Raw genomic sequence first — 14,244 nt, forward strand, 5'->3', positions numbered from 1 at the left:
CAAAATACAACAACAAACAGAGAAATACAGGAAACATAGCAATAAGGGGAAGAGAGAGGTGATTTTTGAGGAGGGAGATTGGGTTTGGCTTCACCTTAGAAAAGATAGATTCCTTAATCAGAGGAAGTCCAAACTTAGTCTCTGGGGTGATGATCCCTTCCAAGTTCTCAAAAGAATCAATAATAATGCATATCAAATTGACCTGCCTGAAGAATATGGAGTACATACTACCTTCAATGTTATAAATCTAACACCTTTTGCAGGTAGTGAAGATGAAGAGGCAGAAGCATGTGATTTAAGGACAAATCCTCTTCAAGAGGGAGGGGATGATGGAAGAGGTCCAAGCTCAGGCCCTAGTTCAAGCCCAACAACTAGGTCCATGGCAAAGAAGATTCAAGAAGATTGGGACTCTGCTACTGATGGCAAAGAAACGTTTCTTTATATGTTCAAAGAAGACCACAAAAAGTAAAGCCCAAGCCATGAGAGCTAGTTTCTTTATTTGTAATTTCAGTAAAATAGGGTTTCTTTAGCATAATAGGGGGTGTGCTTATCATTCTAGCTTGAGTAAAGCCTTTTAGGGTAAGAAGTTAACCTAGCCTCTAGAAGTTTGCTCATAGGGTGCGACATTGACTTCAGTCAAAACCCTAGCAGCCGCTCTTTTGTGTATTCCCCTTCCTACCCTTGCTTCTTGTTCTCCAAGGCACTTGCACCTATATAATGGGGTGCTTGGCTCATGTTTTAATAAGATCAATTTTATGAGTAAAATGCTGCCAAATATTGCAAGCTTCTACTCCCTTGTTTAGTCTCTCTAGGTTAGACACTTTGATCTTCACCTCCACCTTTCTCCAAGTGATATGACCCAACCAATCACTCTCCATACCTTTCATGCACCTACAAGGAACCCATAACTCTATATGAGCCCTCCTTGATACATCACATCCATTGCTTTTGCCACCCTTTTCAAATCTCCAAGAAGAACAACCCATCTTTTGGTATCAACCCATCAAGAGGGGCAACAACTTTTAAGCATATAGTTACATTCTTCCAAAATCGACTATCTAATACCACATTTTGAACTTTTCTCCCTTCTTGTGAAGTTCCAAACTTGCTTGTTTTCCATTCTTCAGAGTTAAACATAGTCATCAATGATGTTTTTATTTCACAAACAAGCTAGGCTCAAGTATGTTGTGGCAAATCTAGTCATTCCAGGCCTTATCAAGTCCCTTCCATTTGTATACTTTTTCAAAATGGTAATTAGCATTGCTCTACCATAAATGTAGGTAGTGATCCTTCTTCTCTTCTTGATAGTAGTTTCATGGACCTTTAATTGCTTCTCAAAATCTTCAAAGATTAAATCAATATAATGGGCAGCACATGGAGTCCGATATTAGTGCTCCCTTTTTTGCATCAAGAGTTCTCCAGCTTCCTTGAAATTTGCAACATTATCAATAACTACCTGCACTATGTTTTCCTCACTTACAAATTCTACTGCATCATCCAACATTTTAAATACTTTTTCTGCAGTTTTTGAGATATCAGAGGTATCTAATGAATAGAGAAACACAATTCCTTTAGAATTGTTCACCAAAAAATTACAAATTGAACGTCTTTTCTTGTTTGTCCATCCATCAGACATAATGGTACAACCTGTTCTCTTCCATTCTTCCTTATCTTCCTTATACTCTTCAAGTTCTATATCAGTTTTGTCCACGACTTGCTTCAGAACCTTCTCTCTAATATCATGATATGTTGGAGGTTTATAGCCAACACCATATCTACCAATCATGTCACACATCTTTGCAAAAGCTAGATTTCTAATAACATTGAATGGGATGACACTTGTGTAGAAAAATTCAGCAATTTGAGCATCAACTTTTTCTTTATCACCTCTGTTGTATATTTGATTCAGAGTAGCTTGAGCACCATCAAGAGATGTAGATTCACTTTTAAACATCTTGCTAGTGATACTCTCATTCTCTTCCTCACCATCAGTTTGTCCAAAACTATTGAACTTTCTTTTCTTCAATGAGGCATATTTAGCTTCCGAGACAACTTTCAACATTAAAACTTTGATTTCTTCTGGTACTGATACACAATGTTCAAAGTCATGTCTTGTTCCAACAAGATGATGTTTGAATATGAAAATTCCTCCATTAAATATTTTTGAGTAGTAATTACATTAAACTTTTTTTTTTCGTTCCCTTAAGCATCAGTTCCATGTTTCCATCCAACATTTGTTATATTTCTTGCAACATTCTTACTTCTAGGTGGTAGTGGTGGAAATGCTGAATTTGAATCACTTCCAAACATCTTACAATGTGCCAAAAACTTTTTTAAAAAATAATCAATTAGGCAAAATTTTAAAAAATTCCAATCTGCCCTAAAATTAAATAAAAACAAATTTGCCCAAAAAGCTAAAAAAAAATCAATCTGTCCTAAATCCAATCACCAAAAATCCCCAATCCTTTATTAAAAGTCTCAACTTAATTTAACAAACCCTAATAAAAACCCAATTTGTTTTAACCCTAAAAGCCACCACAGCAGCAAGCACGACGTACCTGGTTGAGGCGACGATGCGGTGCAATGAGGATGCGCGACGTGATGCTCTGCGACGGGCGAGGCGATGTGGCGCGGTGCGGTGCAGTGTGACTAGATGCTTGGGCAATGGCGGCAGGGATGAAGATGGCACCGTGAGAAGAATGGAGCCAAATAAAAAAAAACCCTAAAAACTAACCTAATCATAATGAGATGCATCGTTTTGGGTTTTTTTTGTGCAACTTGGTGACTCAACCTTAGACTTGCGAGTTTGGCCGAGTTTGACCGAGTCAACTCCGAGTTTACTCAAAAACGAGTTTGCTCCCGAGTTGACTCGACAACCTGCACGTGACCCTTAAACTCGTAAGGGTTTACAAGTTAACCCTAGAGTTTGATAACCTTGTTTGCAGGTATCCGTGAACACAAAAAATGGACTACCAACATGGATTTCGACTGCTGGATGCTATGATCAATGAGGCATCTATGGATAATTGCATTGATGGTAGTTGAACATCCCAGGATTACACAAACATTGTTAAATCCGTACATGAAAGTGGATTGGTAGGGATTACAAAAAATCATGTGAATAACAGGCAGAAAAGCCTTAAGGACAAATGGTGTGAGATCCATGATCTATTTAGTGGACTGAGTGGTTTTGCAATCAAAGCTTGAAATTTTTTTAGACTGAGTATGAAGTGTGGGATGTGTTGATAAAGGTAATGTATTCAACCTAATGTTGACTTATCATATACATTGACTATTAATTATGAATATCAATGTATTTCTTTTCATTAATGAACAGGCAAAACCCACAACTGCAAAGTGGCGCGTTAAACCCATCAGCCACTACAACTTGATGGAAGACTTATGGGAGCTTGATCGTGTTAGCAACCACAATGGGAAAACAACACTATAGTCATCAACTCGAACTCAATCTCACCTTTTTAATGTAGATCCTAACAATCACAATATGGAGTACATCCCAGAGGAGCCGAATATTGATGCCACCCAATTTGAAACTCCTCGCTCAGTTGGCCCTAATGTCGATTTATACAGTCCTGATCCTAATTTGATACCCTCATTGATAACACCTCAGTCATCCCAGCCATCAGGTGATACTTCTTCTTCAAGGGGATCAAAAGAAAAGCCCCCATGGTCGATGTTGTTGATTTGCAATTAGAAATGCTTAATACAAGGTTTGAAGGATTAACTGATATCCTTGGGAGGGGTAGCAATCATTCATGATGTGATTCCACTAGCACACTTTGAATGATTCTTGACATTCTTAGGAATCATCTTGAGTTAGATATGAGATAGACACTTTATCATAGAATTGGATCAAGGTTCTATGAACAAGAACTCACCAAAACTAGTACCAAAACCCAAACTCATATGGAAGTTCCAATTATTGTCAAATTGAACCGATTGAAAAGGAAGAAAAGGCAAAATGCACCGAACAAAATACTTAAGAACTGAATTGAACCAATCAAATAAGCTAGAAAATGAAAAGGAAGCAAAGATGAAACGCAGAAAACATAAGACCGAACCAAAAACAGCAAGAACACAAAGAAACCGAACTGAAATTCAAAGGAAACAAGCTATGGTATGAACATAAAAAGAGAAGGAAGGAAGGAGAAGAGAAAGCTCATGAAGATGGAGGAATGGTTGGATGATCACGCCACTAGGAGAATGGAGACTCCAAGATAAGTGTGCAAGCCGCCACTTGAGGTAACCATTGAACTCTCAAGATAAGACTAGTGAGGAAGGCACAAAGCTCTCCAATTGCTCTCACAAAAATTGAGTATAGTTTCTCTAATCAAAATTCAAATCTGCAATATACAAGGGCAGCACCTTAATTTATAGCCTAGAGGTGCTGAAATGCAAAGCTAAATGAATTCAAAATTCCCCCCAAATACAAATGAAAGTGGCGCAAACTATGGTCATGAAGAAAGTGTGACCTTCTCTCTCACTTTGGCACCTCCCTAGTTACTCCTACACCTATCTACTAACGCACCCCCCCTAAGACTCCTAATCTAAAGACCTAAAGATGCTTTAACAAAAGAGGTTTCTAATGTTTCCCTCTAAGCACCTTCAAACAAAGAAATTACAAAAAGAGAAAATAAACGTCCATTAGCTCCTAAAGCTTTGAACATGCTTCTTGTAAGCCTTTGAGGTGGGCTTTGACCTCCATGGGCGTCCTCCACTTGAGCCTCAACCTCTTCTTGCTCTTGATGATTGGCCTCCATGTCCACTTGAGCTTGATCTCCATCAATTTAGATAGGTTATGTCATATTATTAAGTGACAAGTCATTTCATCTAAGGTTGTCACTTTGTCATCACAACGAGTGGCTAATGCTACAAAAAAAAATCTGCAATATAACGGACACCATGTTGTTGCAAAAGAAGAATGAAACTTCATATTTCATGAACACACTCGCACACTCCGCTATACAGTTCTTTGAATCTGATATCTGAAAAAGGTTAGTAGAGATAAACATACAAGATGAAGATCTGTTGAATACCTATTACGACTTCCTATATGATCATCCTAATGTGAAGTAACTCTTTGACTTACCTCTTAAACGAGGAATGAGAAAGCTTGTGAAGATAATGTCTACAATTTCCTAAACAATGTAAAAATTTGGTTATCTTATATTATGCATATGTAATTTTATTTTCGAATATGTAATCTTAATTATGACACAAATTCTATGCAATTTATAATATTTGTTATGCAAGACTTTATCCATGATTTTTTAAAAATATTATAATTTATTGTATTAATATTTATTTCATAAATAATTTTTGCTTCATCAAATTATATATCAATAGAGTATCGAAAATAATATACTCCAACACAATAACAAAAATAATTTTTTAATTTCATACAACAATAATTAAAAAATAAATAAATCAAAATTACAACTTTTTTTAAAATAAAGTTTATGAATACAAAAAATATACATCATTTATATCTTTTTGAAGTTAGCTCTAATACAATACCAGAAATAAAATTTCAATTACCAAAACAATATTTATTTCAAAACAATTATAATTCACAACTAATAATTAAATTATTTTTTCTACAATTTTTAAATACAAAGACAAATATGTAAACTACATTTTTATAAATTAAAAAAAAAATACAATTTCAATCACATTCATTACATCACTCCCAAACTATCATAATAAACTTTTCTTACACTTTTCACTCTATCTCAACACTTATTATTCCTATTAACTTTTAACTTTTGAGAGTGATTATGTTTAGTAATGTTAAGATAACTTGATATGATGAACCGAATTGAAAAAAATAATATAAAATGGATTAAATAAAAAATTGACTTAAATTGATTATTCTTTTTTCTTAACTTGTTTAGTCTCTCTGTACACCAACTATTCTATAGATATTTTAAAAAATACTAAAAATTGTTGCATTAATATATATATATATATATATATATATATATTAACTTATTTATCAAGTCAGTGTATCTAAACCTAAAATTGATTTAATCCATATTAAGACAAAGTTGGACCAAACTTAAAATTTACAACGTATTATAGTACTAAGGATCTGTTTGCATCTGTATTTCTATCTATCTACTTCTATCTCCCTTCTTTGTGACTTTTCTTACTCTACAATAAAATCATCAAATAAAAATTAAATTTAAAAACAAAAAATAATTAATATATATATAATAATTAAATTAAAAACCATTTTAAAAATTAAAAAAGTAATTAATTTTTAAATTAGTTTCTATTATTAATAAATAGTTTAAAATTAGTATGTAATTAATTAGAAAAATTTTTGCTACCAAATTTAAAATCTAAATAATTAATAGTCAAAACTTTAATAGTTAATTAAATACCAATTTAGAAACTATTTCTTAACAATAAAAATTAATTTAGAAATCAATAATTTTTAGTCTTTAATTTAGTCATTATAACAATTAATTATTTTTTGTCTCTAAAATTAGTTTTTATTTAATAATTTTTTTTTAGTATTAATAGCAAACAATAGAGTTGAAATGGGAAAAATAGGACATGTAATTCAACAAATATTTGGCGTGAAAAGAGTATTACATTTTGCATTTCTAAATTCATTATGAATTGAATATTTAAAATTGGATTGTAAATTGTTCACTAAACTTATTCAATAATAATAATCACATTAAAAATTTATCAATCCAATAGAATTAAAAATCAATTATAAATTACACATCTTGAAATCCTAGTTACAAAATATATATTTAAAAAATATTTAAAATTTATAGTAATTTTTTTAAATAATTTAAGAATTTTAAAAGCTTAATTTTGTCATTACATGTGTTGTAAGCATTTGCCTTTATCATAGCAACATAGACAATTATAATGGGAATATGATATGTAAACTATTTCTTCGTGCACCTTCATATGGAGTGTGAAAAAGTCCAAATTACCCTTAGATTTTTAGATTATAACTACATAAATTTATTTTGAATATTACAAATTGCACTCCATAAATGTATTCCAACTTACACAATTAAAAAATACATTTTAAATTGTAAAATCAAAATCTACTTCAAATACAAAATATAACAAGACTAGAACATACTTCAAATCCGAAATCCTCCAACCTCCGATGCTATGAAAGCACTACGTGTTTAGAAATAGGTGAAGAATTAGAATACCAATTGGTTAGATCACAACATAATTGTTGTAAGGTTTCAGAGGACAGGTATATGGGAATTTTGGTTGAGAGAGATCGTTCTTGAGTTCATGAGGCAAAACTTTGATGTCTGGGGATGGTTAAGCGTGCACACATGGATACAATCAATTGGATTCTCAAAGTCCAACGACCCATTTTACTTGTACTTAATGACAACATTGAATCTTTGATCGCTCTTCATAACTCTCAATTATTCCTTTTGTTTGAATGACCCATTTTGTGCAGAGTAAAATAACAACAAACAACTCTATCGAACTCCCTATTTTCCACCATTGGGGGTTAGAACGGAACAAGATTAATTAAGGGTAATCCCAAGATGTATCACCCTCAACTAAACAGTAAGATTAATTAATATATTTACAATTCAATGGCACTATAATCTTTGACTGTACAATATCCATGGCCTTAGAATCTCGTCCAAGGCCTCTATGTTTAATCCAAGCAGGAGAAGTGAAGGAGTATCATCATTTTGATACATTTAACACGTTATAGCCAACAAGCAGCAATTTGTGAAAGGGATTCTAAAATGGGGACACCTCATGGATTAGCTGCAAAATGATTAAATATTGTCTCTAGAGTTGACTGGCTGATGCTGTACTCCGCAATCCCTAATGTATTCCTGTAAATATATTTTGGTGGAATTTAGTCACGATTTTTGATGAGCAGGAAAAATAAATAACAGGGCTCTTGCATTTACCTATTTCTTTCAAGAAGTCCAAAAACATCTGCCAAGGAAAAATCCTCATTATATGGTAACTGCAGTAAACAAAAGATGAATTACTTTGAACCTGGATACACTTCATTCACATGCATATACAAATGTTCCACCTTGGCAGAACAAAGTGAAGATAAACTGGCGACCATCAATGACAAGATGTCTGACATTATTCAAGACATCAAACCCGTAACCAAACTCTCTTAAAAGGTTAAGGTATCAAGTAAAGAATCATGAATGATTTTACATCTCTAACATTCTCCCTCTTCGTGCATTAGACTTTAATCTTGACCTATGTAGCTTGGATACTTAGTAAGATGCAATACGGATACAGAAATATGACAGTTTCTTCAAGTTAAGAATTAACAAATTTAGTAAATAATACATTCTGGATACGTTAACAAAGATTTATAAAATATTTTATATATAATGTTGGTAAAGAAAGAGATGTTGATCAATTCTCACTAATCCATAATTATGATGATCACGATTTTACAAAGACATTTGTGATCATAGCAAAGAAATATAGTTTACGCCTACATGTTAGTCTTACTCAAATAAATATTGACAATAATAGCCTACAATTTAGAAATATCATTACTAAATTATTGTCTAAGACTAGTTATTTCATTCTTCTCTTCTCCGTTACCACCATCCAAGAAAATGCCAAAAAAAGTGTAGTTTCTAAATTTGATTCATCAAGAGGTAATTCTGCCAATACAAGAAGTCAAACACTATCATCAACATGATCATGGTCCACTGATGTCCCACAAATTTGTCACTCCATTTTCATACAGTTATATCTTTCATCTTTTGAAGACAAAAGTCAAAGGTTAGAATTAGAAAGTGGACTTCATAACTAACCCAATTTCACAAAACTGGCTTGTAAGGTGAAGTTTGCACCTATTTATATACTATACTTTGGTTATATTTTTTAGTACCCATTTACATTGAAGACTAGACATTTTCAGTGTAAGACTAGATATCTATGGATGGTCCAATAGTAGGTTACACATAGGTCTAATGAACCTCAATAGAATATGGCTCAAATATCATACTAAAACATAGACTTCTAGTCTAACTCAACTTTACAAAACCAATTATTAAGGTGAGATTTGCACTCATTATATACTATAATACGATCATATTTATAGTTGATGTAAGATCTGCGAAAATTAGAATGCACATTGTTAGATATTATTCGATATTATTAGATATTATTTGATATTATGAGATATTATAGATATTGTTAGATATTTCATATTTATGTAATGGGCTTAGCCCGTATGTTTCTTTTCCTATATAAACATAACCCTATGTGTTCAATATACACAAGGGATTTACCCTATTCTTTCTTTTCCTTTAATACACATAAACCAAGTATTCATCCCTTCTTGGATCAAGTGAGAAAATCAAATTGGTTACAAGTTCACATAGTTCAATCCATCTATTGCTTACTCATTCATGGATGTTTGAGTCAAGGTTGGAAACTTCATAATTAATAAAAAGCTTTTAACACCTCTCAGGTTACATGGAAGTCATGTTGGAGAAAGGTAAAGATTTATTTTTCTCTTCTATTTATGCCACTTTGAATCCCTAAAATTGGTATGTAAAAGAAGGATCCAAATATGGTTGGTTGTAGGGCAAATAGGCATACCTTCCAAGAATACGTAATCAAGAAATGGATGCTTGTTGTTCCCATTCTTTTAAATAGAAGTTCAATTTTAGCACAAGGAAGGGTAGGCTAGCACATTACCTTCATGTCCAAAGGACCTTTGCATGAACGGCTTCTAAACTTTTCATGTTCTTTTCACCCAACAACTAAGTGTTTGGAATTTGCTGGTTCATGACTTCTTCTAAAGTAATTAAATCAATTTATTTAACTCAAAATATAAGTAACATAAAATACGGGATTGCTTCTACGGTTGAAATGCATTCCCACTCCCTTTCAAGATTTAAAGTAATTTTTGTTGGAGATCTCACATCAACTAAAAATAAGGACATGTCATAATATATAAGTGGGTGCAAACCTCACCTTATGAGTCGGTTTTGTAAGGTTAAGTTAGGCTTAAAGTCCACTTTCTATGATGGTATCATAGTCATTTAGAGTCTATCCTAACGAAAGGTTATTGGACTTATCAGGCCATCCATTATCGAACTACCATAAATATATAGTTTCACACATGAGTTGACAGGTTTCGGCATGACAGGTGTGTGTTGGAGACCCCACATCAACTAGAGATAAAAACATTTCATAATATATAAGTAGATGCAAACCTCGTTTTATGAACCAGTTTTATAAGGTTGAGTTAGGCTTAAAGTCCACTTTCTAAATAATTTTGAACAATACATATGACAAGACAACTGAATTTATTTTCTCCGAAATGAAATCAAGAGTACATTGGCACTGGATTAAGGAGATCAGCGAGGGAGAAAACAAATATTGGTGTGGAGGGCAACAATTGAGAAGAAATGGGGATAAAATCCAAGATAAGTGTGATTTTCATATTAGTATGGCATTTCTTTCCCTGAATATCTATGAAATTAGTTACAAAGTAAAACTAGTCTACTTCAAGTTTAGATAGTTAAAAGATTACACAGGCCTTCAGATAATCCGATGTGAGGAATTTTCAATTATAATAGAATTTTCGCATTGACAAAGCTGGTAACTAAAAAATACCTGATATCTGATGCTCAAACCATTGCACCCTTGGCATCTTGCTCCACGAAATGAAGAGAGAATAAATGAATCAATTTCTGAGAATTTTTGTTTAGACAGCCACCACTCAGAAAATACTGGCAACGGAATGCCACCTAATTACCAACACAATAGAAAAAGGGGAATTAATGCTAGGAGAGAACTTATGAATTTTGTAAGATTTCAAAATAAAATAAGATCTTTGTGTTATCGTCACAAACCAACGCTCTTTAAAGCTACTATTAGGTGAAGGCTCATGATTGGTTTTGTATGAGCATGTTTGGATAAACTTCTCTACAAGTCATTGTATTACAAAGTGGAAAACAGAAAGCAAAAATAAAATAAGCTTTTCCCATAATCTAAAACTAGTTTATACATAAGATAATTTATAAAAGCTATCTTATTTAGCTTTTCCAAAATCTGATTTTAATTTTTGCATAAACTAATTTGAACTTATAGAAGAAACTTTTTTCACATTTTCTTCTCCTACAAATGTTTGTGGAAAAATTTATCCAAACAGGATTTAGGTATTTAAATGTGTCTCTTTTTCTTCATCATTAGCTCAGAAAGAAAATTATGAAGAATTTGCATAAAATTAAGTATGAACTATAAAAGATGATATTTAGTTTGTCGAAAAAGCTGACTGAAGTTTGAAAACCATCATTCAATTGACACGGATTTTTTTAATTCAATACACATAAGACAGTGGAATTTTTACAGTGTTTTTGTACTTGCAAAAGCTGCTTAAAATATAACTCACACATCTCTGCTTCTGTTATTATAAGATAACTTAAATTTGAAATTAAGATTTTCCCGAAAAATTTAGTATTTTAATTATATAAGGATTTTGGTCAATACATGTATGTATACTTACAAAAGCATTAAACACAATACGAATTCTTTCTTGAAAAAAGGAATTCCACAAAGAAAAAAAAAGATTGTTGACTTCAAAAAGTTTCCAACGATACGTACCACCTCGAAATAGTTGTTCTGATAATTGTTCCAGAGAAGCTCCATCACAGACAGGCGTACAAGAGATTAATGTCTTTACTCGTTCTTCATTGCCAAGCCAGTGCCCAATTAAGCTTATCATTTCTCGTGTCAAGCTAATCTCTGCAATGGAGGTATTTCCTGCTGATGTGACAGAGTCAGTGCCCCCAATGCAAATTTCAAGGTCATTAAGTAAGCTTCTAGGATGAGACGGGACTTCAAGAAGTCTTTCTTGAATAGCTTGGCAGAGGGTTTGCAAGTCCACAGAACTCACTTCAGTAGGTTTGACCTGGAAAAGGGTAACCAAGAATCACATATTTTAAGATGCTTTTTGTCTAGTAAAAATGAAGCTAAAAAAAGTGCCTTTTGTTACTGTAACCATAAATACCTCTAGTTCCAGATGATTCCCAAATCTTGTTTTCAGATGCTGTGGACTTCCAATGCATCGTAATTGTCCACCAACCTTAAGAAAATAAACAAATAATAGGTATATGTTGGTGGGTGCAAGGCAGAGCTTCAAGAGTCAAGAGAAACGAAAATATGTTTGTACCATTATCCCTATTCTGGTACATAAGGCTTGGGCTTCATTCATGCTGTGTGTAGTCAGAATTACTGCAGTCTTTCCTCGTCTTGTTGAGATCCTAGATATTACATCCCACATGAACCTTTTGGCAATGGGATCCATACCTAGAAGTGTAAAAAAATCAACGCTGATGGATGTTACTTTTCCAATTCATCAAGCATAGCAATATGTCTCACATAGCTAATCTATATATCTACATATAGCTTAAAAAACTCTTTTTCCTGAAATGAGAGGTCCAGTTGCTTCGTGTCAAAAATCATTAGACCTATGCTAAGACCCATGAATGGAGAACTAGCCCCTTCACTTCAAAATAAAAACACAATTAACAAATAAAAATGCAGAAACCATTTTAAAACAAAATTTTAATAAAAGAATTGAAGGCAACAAATATTCAATTCTGGATCACTTGGTGAACTGGGATTTTATAGCATCACAAGGAACCACATGAACTAAACATTTAGGCTTCTAAATCAAGGACCAAGATAGCTTTTAGCGCAATTCTAAAAATTAAAATGGTAAAAATGCATTTTCATGATGTTTAAATAAATATGATTATTGAGAATAACTGTTATTGTACCTGTTGATGGTTCATCAAGAATGACTATAGGTGGATCACCAATCATTGCAATTGCAACAGACAGTTTTCTTTTATTCCCACCACTAAGTGAAAATGATGGTTTATTGGCATGTTTCAACAAGTCAAACTCGGCCAACTTTTCCATAACAACCTGTCCAAATAATCATAGGTAATGAAAGAGAATATAGTATATGAGCACACACATATAATATAACATAATGAGGAATCAAATTACTCAAACTCTAACCCTGAAAAATGTAATCTCCATTATATAATGTGTGTGAGTGTTTAAATATATATATATATATATATATATATATATATATATATATATATATATATATATATATATATATATAAAACAATGTTCATAACATTGAATTTAGTAGTTTGTTCTATTCAAATATTTTAAAAGTATTGATGTGAATCAAGCAAACAAAACCATTTAAAGCAAATTTTATTTTGTTTGAATCTGTTCTATGTGAAGGATAAATTCCAACTGAAATGACTAGGCTTTGAAGAAAATGGTTAATAGGAAGTCACTGGTGCTATCACCCTATAGATCAATATTGGCCATCGATGACTCCTTTTTAAGTCTTAGACTGTTTAATAACTACTATTTAAATTAAAGAGTTGAATGGTTAGTATGACAAAAGAGTTTAAATTTAACTTAAGGGCGAAAAATAATTCAAACTCTGATTTCCTTTTATATCTTTCATATATAAGATGTAATGCCAATGTTCATATACTGTAATTACTTTTCTTGGCTTTTCAAATTTTTAAGGATGTTTGCATGAAATTATGAATTATAAAATGATTATGCACAAATGAACATTATTTCATAAATTATCCTAACCATAAAGATAATTAGAAATTTCTTACACATACATTTTCCATTGCAAAATCTGGAACACCTTTTATTCTAGCATAAAGCTCAAGATGCTCTTGAACAGTTAAGTATTCCAATAGAGCATCAAATTGTGGGCAATATCCAATCTGAGAGTAAAAATTAAGATACACAAGGATCAGATGGATTCAGGTATATCTTAAGTTGTGAGTGTTCGTTTCTGAAGAAAATATCACATACATATCGACGAGCAGCCTTTGGATGGGAACATATATCTTTGCCAAAAATAAAAGCAGTCCCATCAGAAGGAGATTCTTCCCCTAATCGGAAAAGCAAAACAGAACTTCAGTAATAATAAACCCAAAAGAAGTGTAGAGAAATGCCTAGTTCACAGCTTTTCAACACTGAGAAATTACAATTAAAAAAATCTTTTCTAATGTATAATTGTTTAAAATCTACTAAATTTTGCCTAACATAAAAAAGTCATCACCTTGGGTTTGTTTAAGATAGAAGATTGAACTTATTATTAGAATAAGAATATAAAGATATATTTTTCTCTAACTATATTATCTTTCAGTTACAAACAAC

The 14,244-nt window shown here is 32.4% G+C and overlaps 1 protein-coding gene across 2 annotated transcripts in view; it reads right to left on the reverse strand.

Annotated features, from left to right (window-relative positions):
• Nucleotides 1-7,578: 7,578 nt before the first annotated feature.
• Nucleotides 7,579-14,244, reverse strand: part of LOC137814033 (ABC transporter A family member 1) — a 64,301-nt gene continuing 57,635 nt past the window's right edge. For both annotated transcript variants that reach the window (XM_068616557.1, XM_068616558.1), the window contains exons 32-40: nucleotides 13,897-13,976; nucleotides 13,698-13,805; nucleotides 12,810-12,960; nucleotides 12,200-12,336; nucleotides 12,038-12,112; nucleotides 11,632-11,938; nucleotides 10,642-10,775; nucleotides 7,944-8,002; nucleotides 7,579-7,865 (exon numbers count right to left, since the gene is read on the reverse strand). In XM_068616557.1, coding sequence (XP_068472658.1) covers nucleotides 7,784-7,865; nucleotides 7,944-8,002; nucleotides 10,642-10,775; nucleotides 11,632-11,938; nucleotides 12,038-12,112; nucleotides 12,200-12,336; nucleotides 12,810-12,960; nucleotides 13,698-13,805; nucleotides 13,897-13,976 — 1,133 coding nt within the window. In that variant the 3' untranslated portion in view covers nucleotides 7,579-7,783. The remainder of the gene's footprint in view (nucleotides 7,866-7,943; nucleotides 8,003-10,641; nucleotides 10,776-11,631; nucleotides 11,939-12,037; nucleotides 12,113-12,199; nucleotides 12,337-12,809; nucleotides 12,961-13,697; nucleotides 13,806-13,896; nucleotides 13,977-14,244) is intronic.

The sequence above is a fragment of the Phaseolus vulgaris genome, chromosome 1 (genome assembly GCF_000499845.2).
Source record: "Phaseolus vulgaris cultivar G19833 chromosome 1, P. vulgaris v2.0, whole genome shotgun sequence".
Taxonomy (NCBI): domain Eukaryota; kingdom Viridiplantae; phylum Streptophyta; class Magnoliopsida; order Fabales; family Fabaceae; genus Phaseolus; species Phaseolus vulgaris.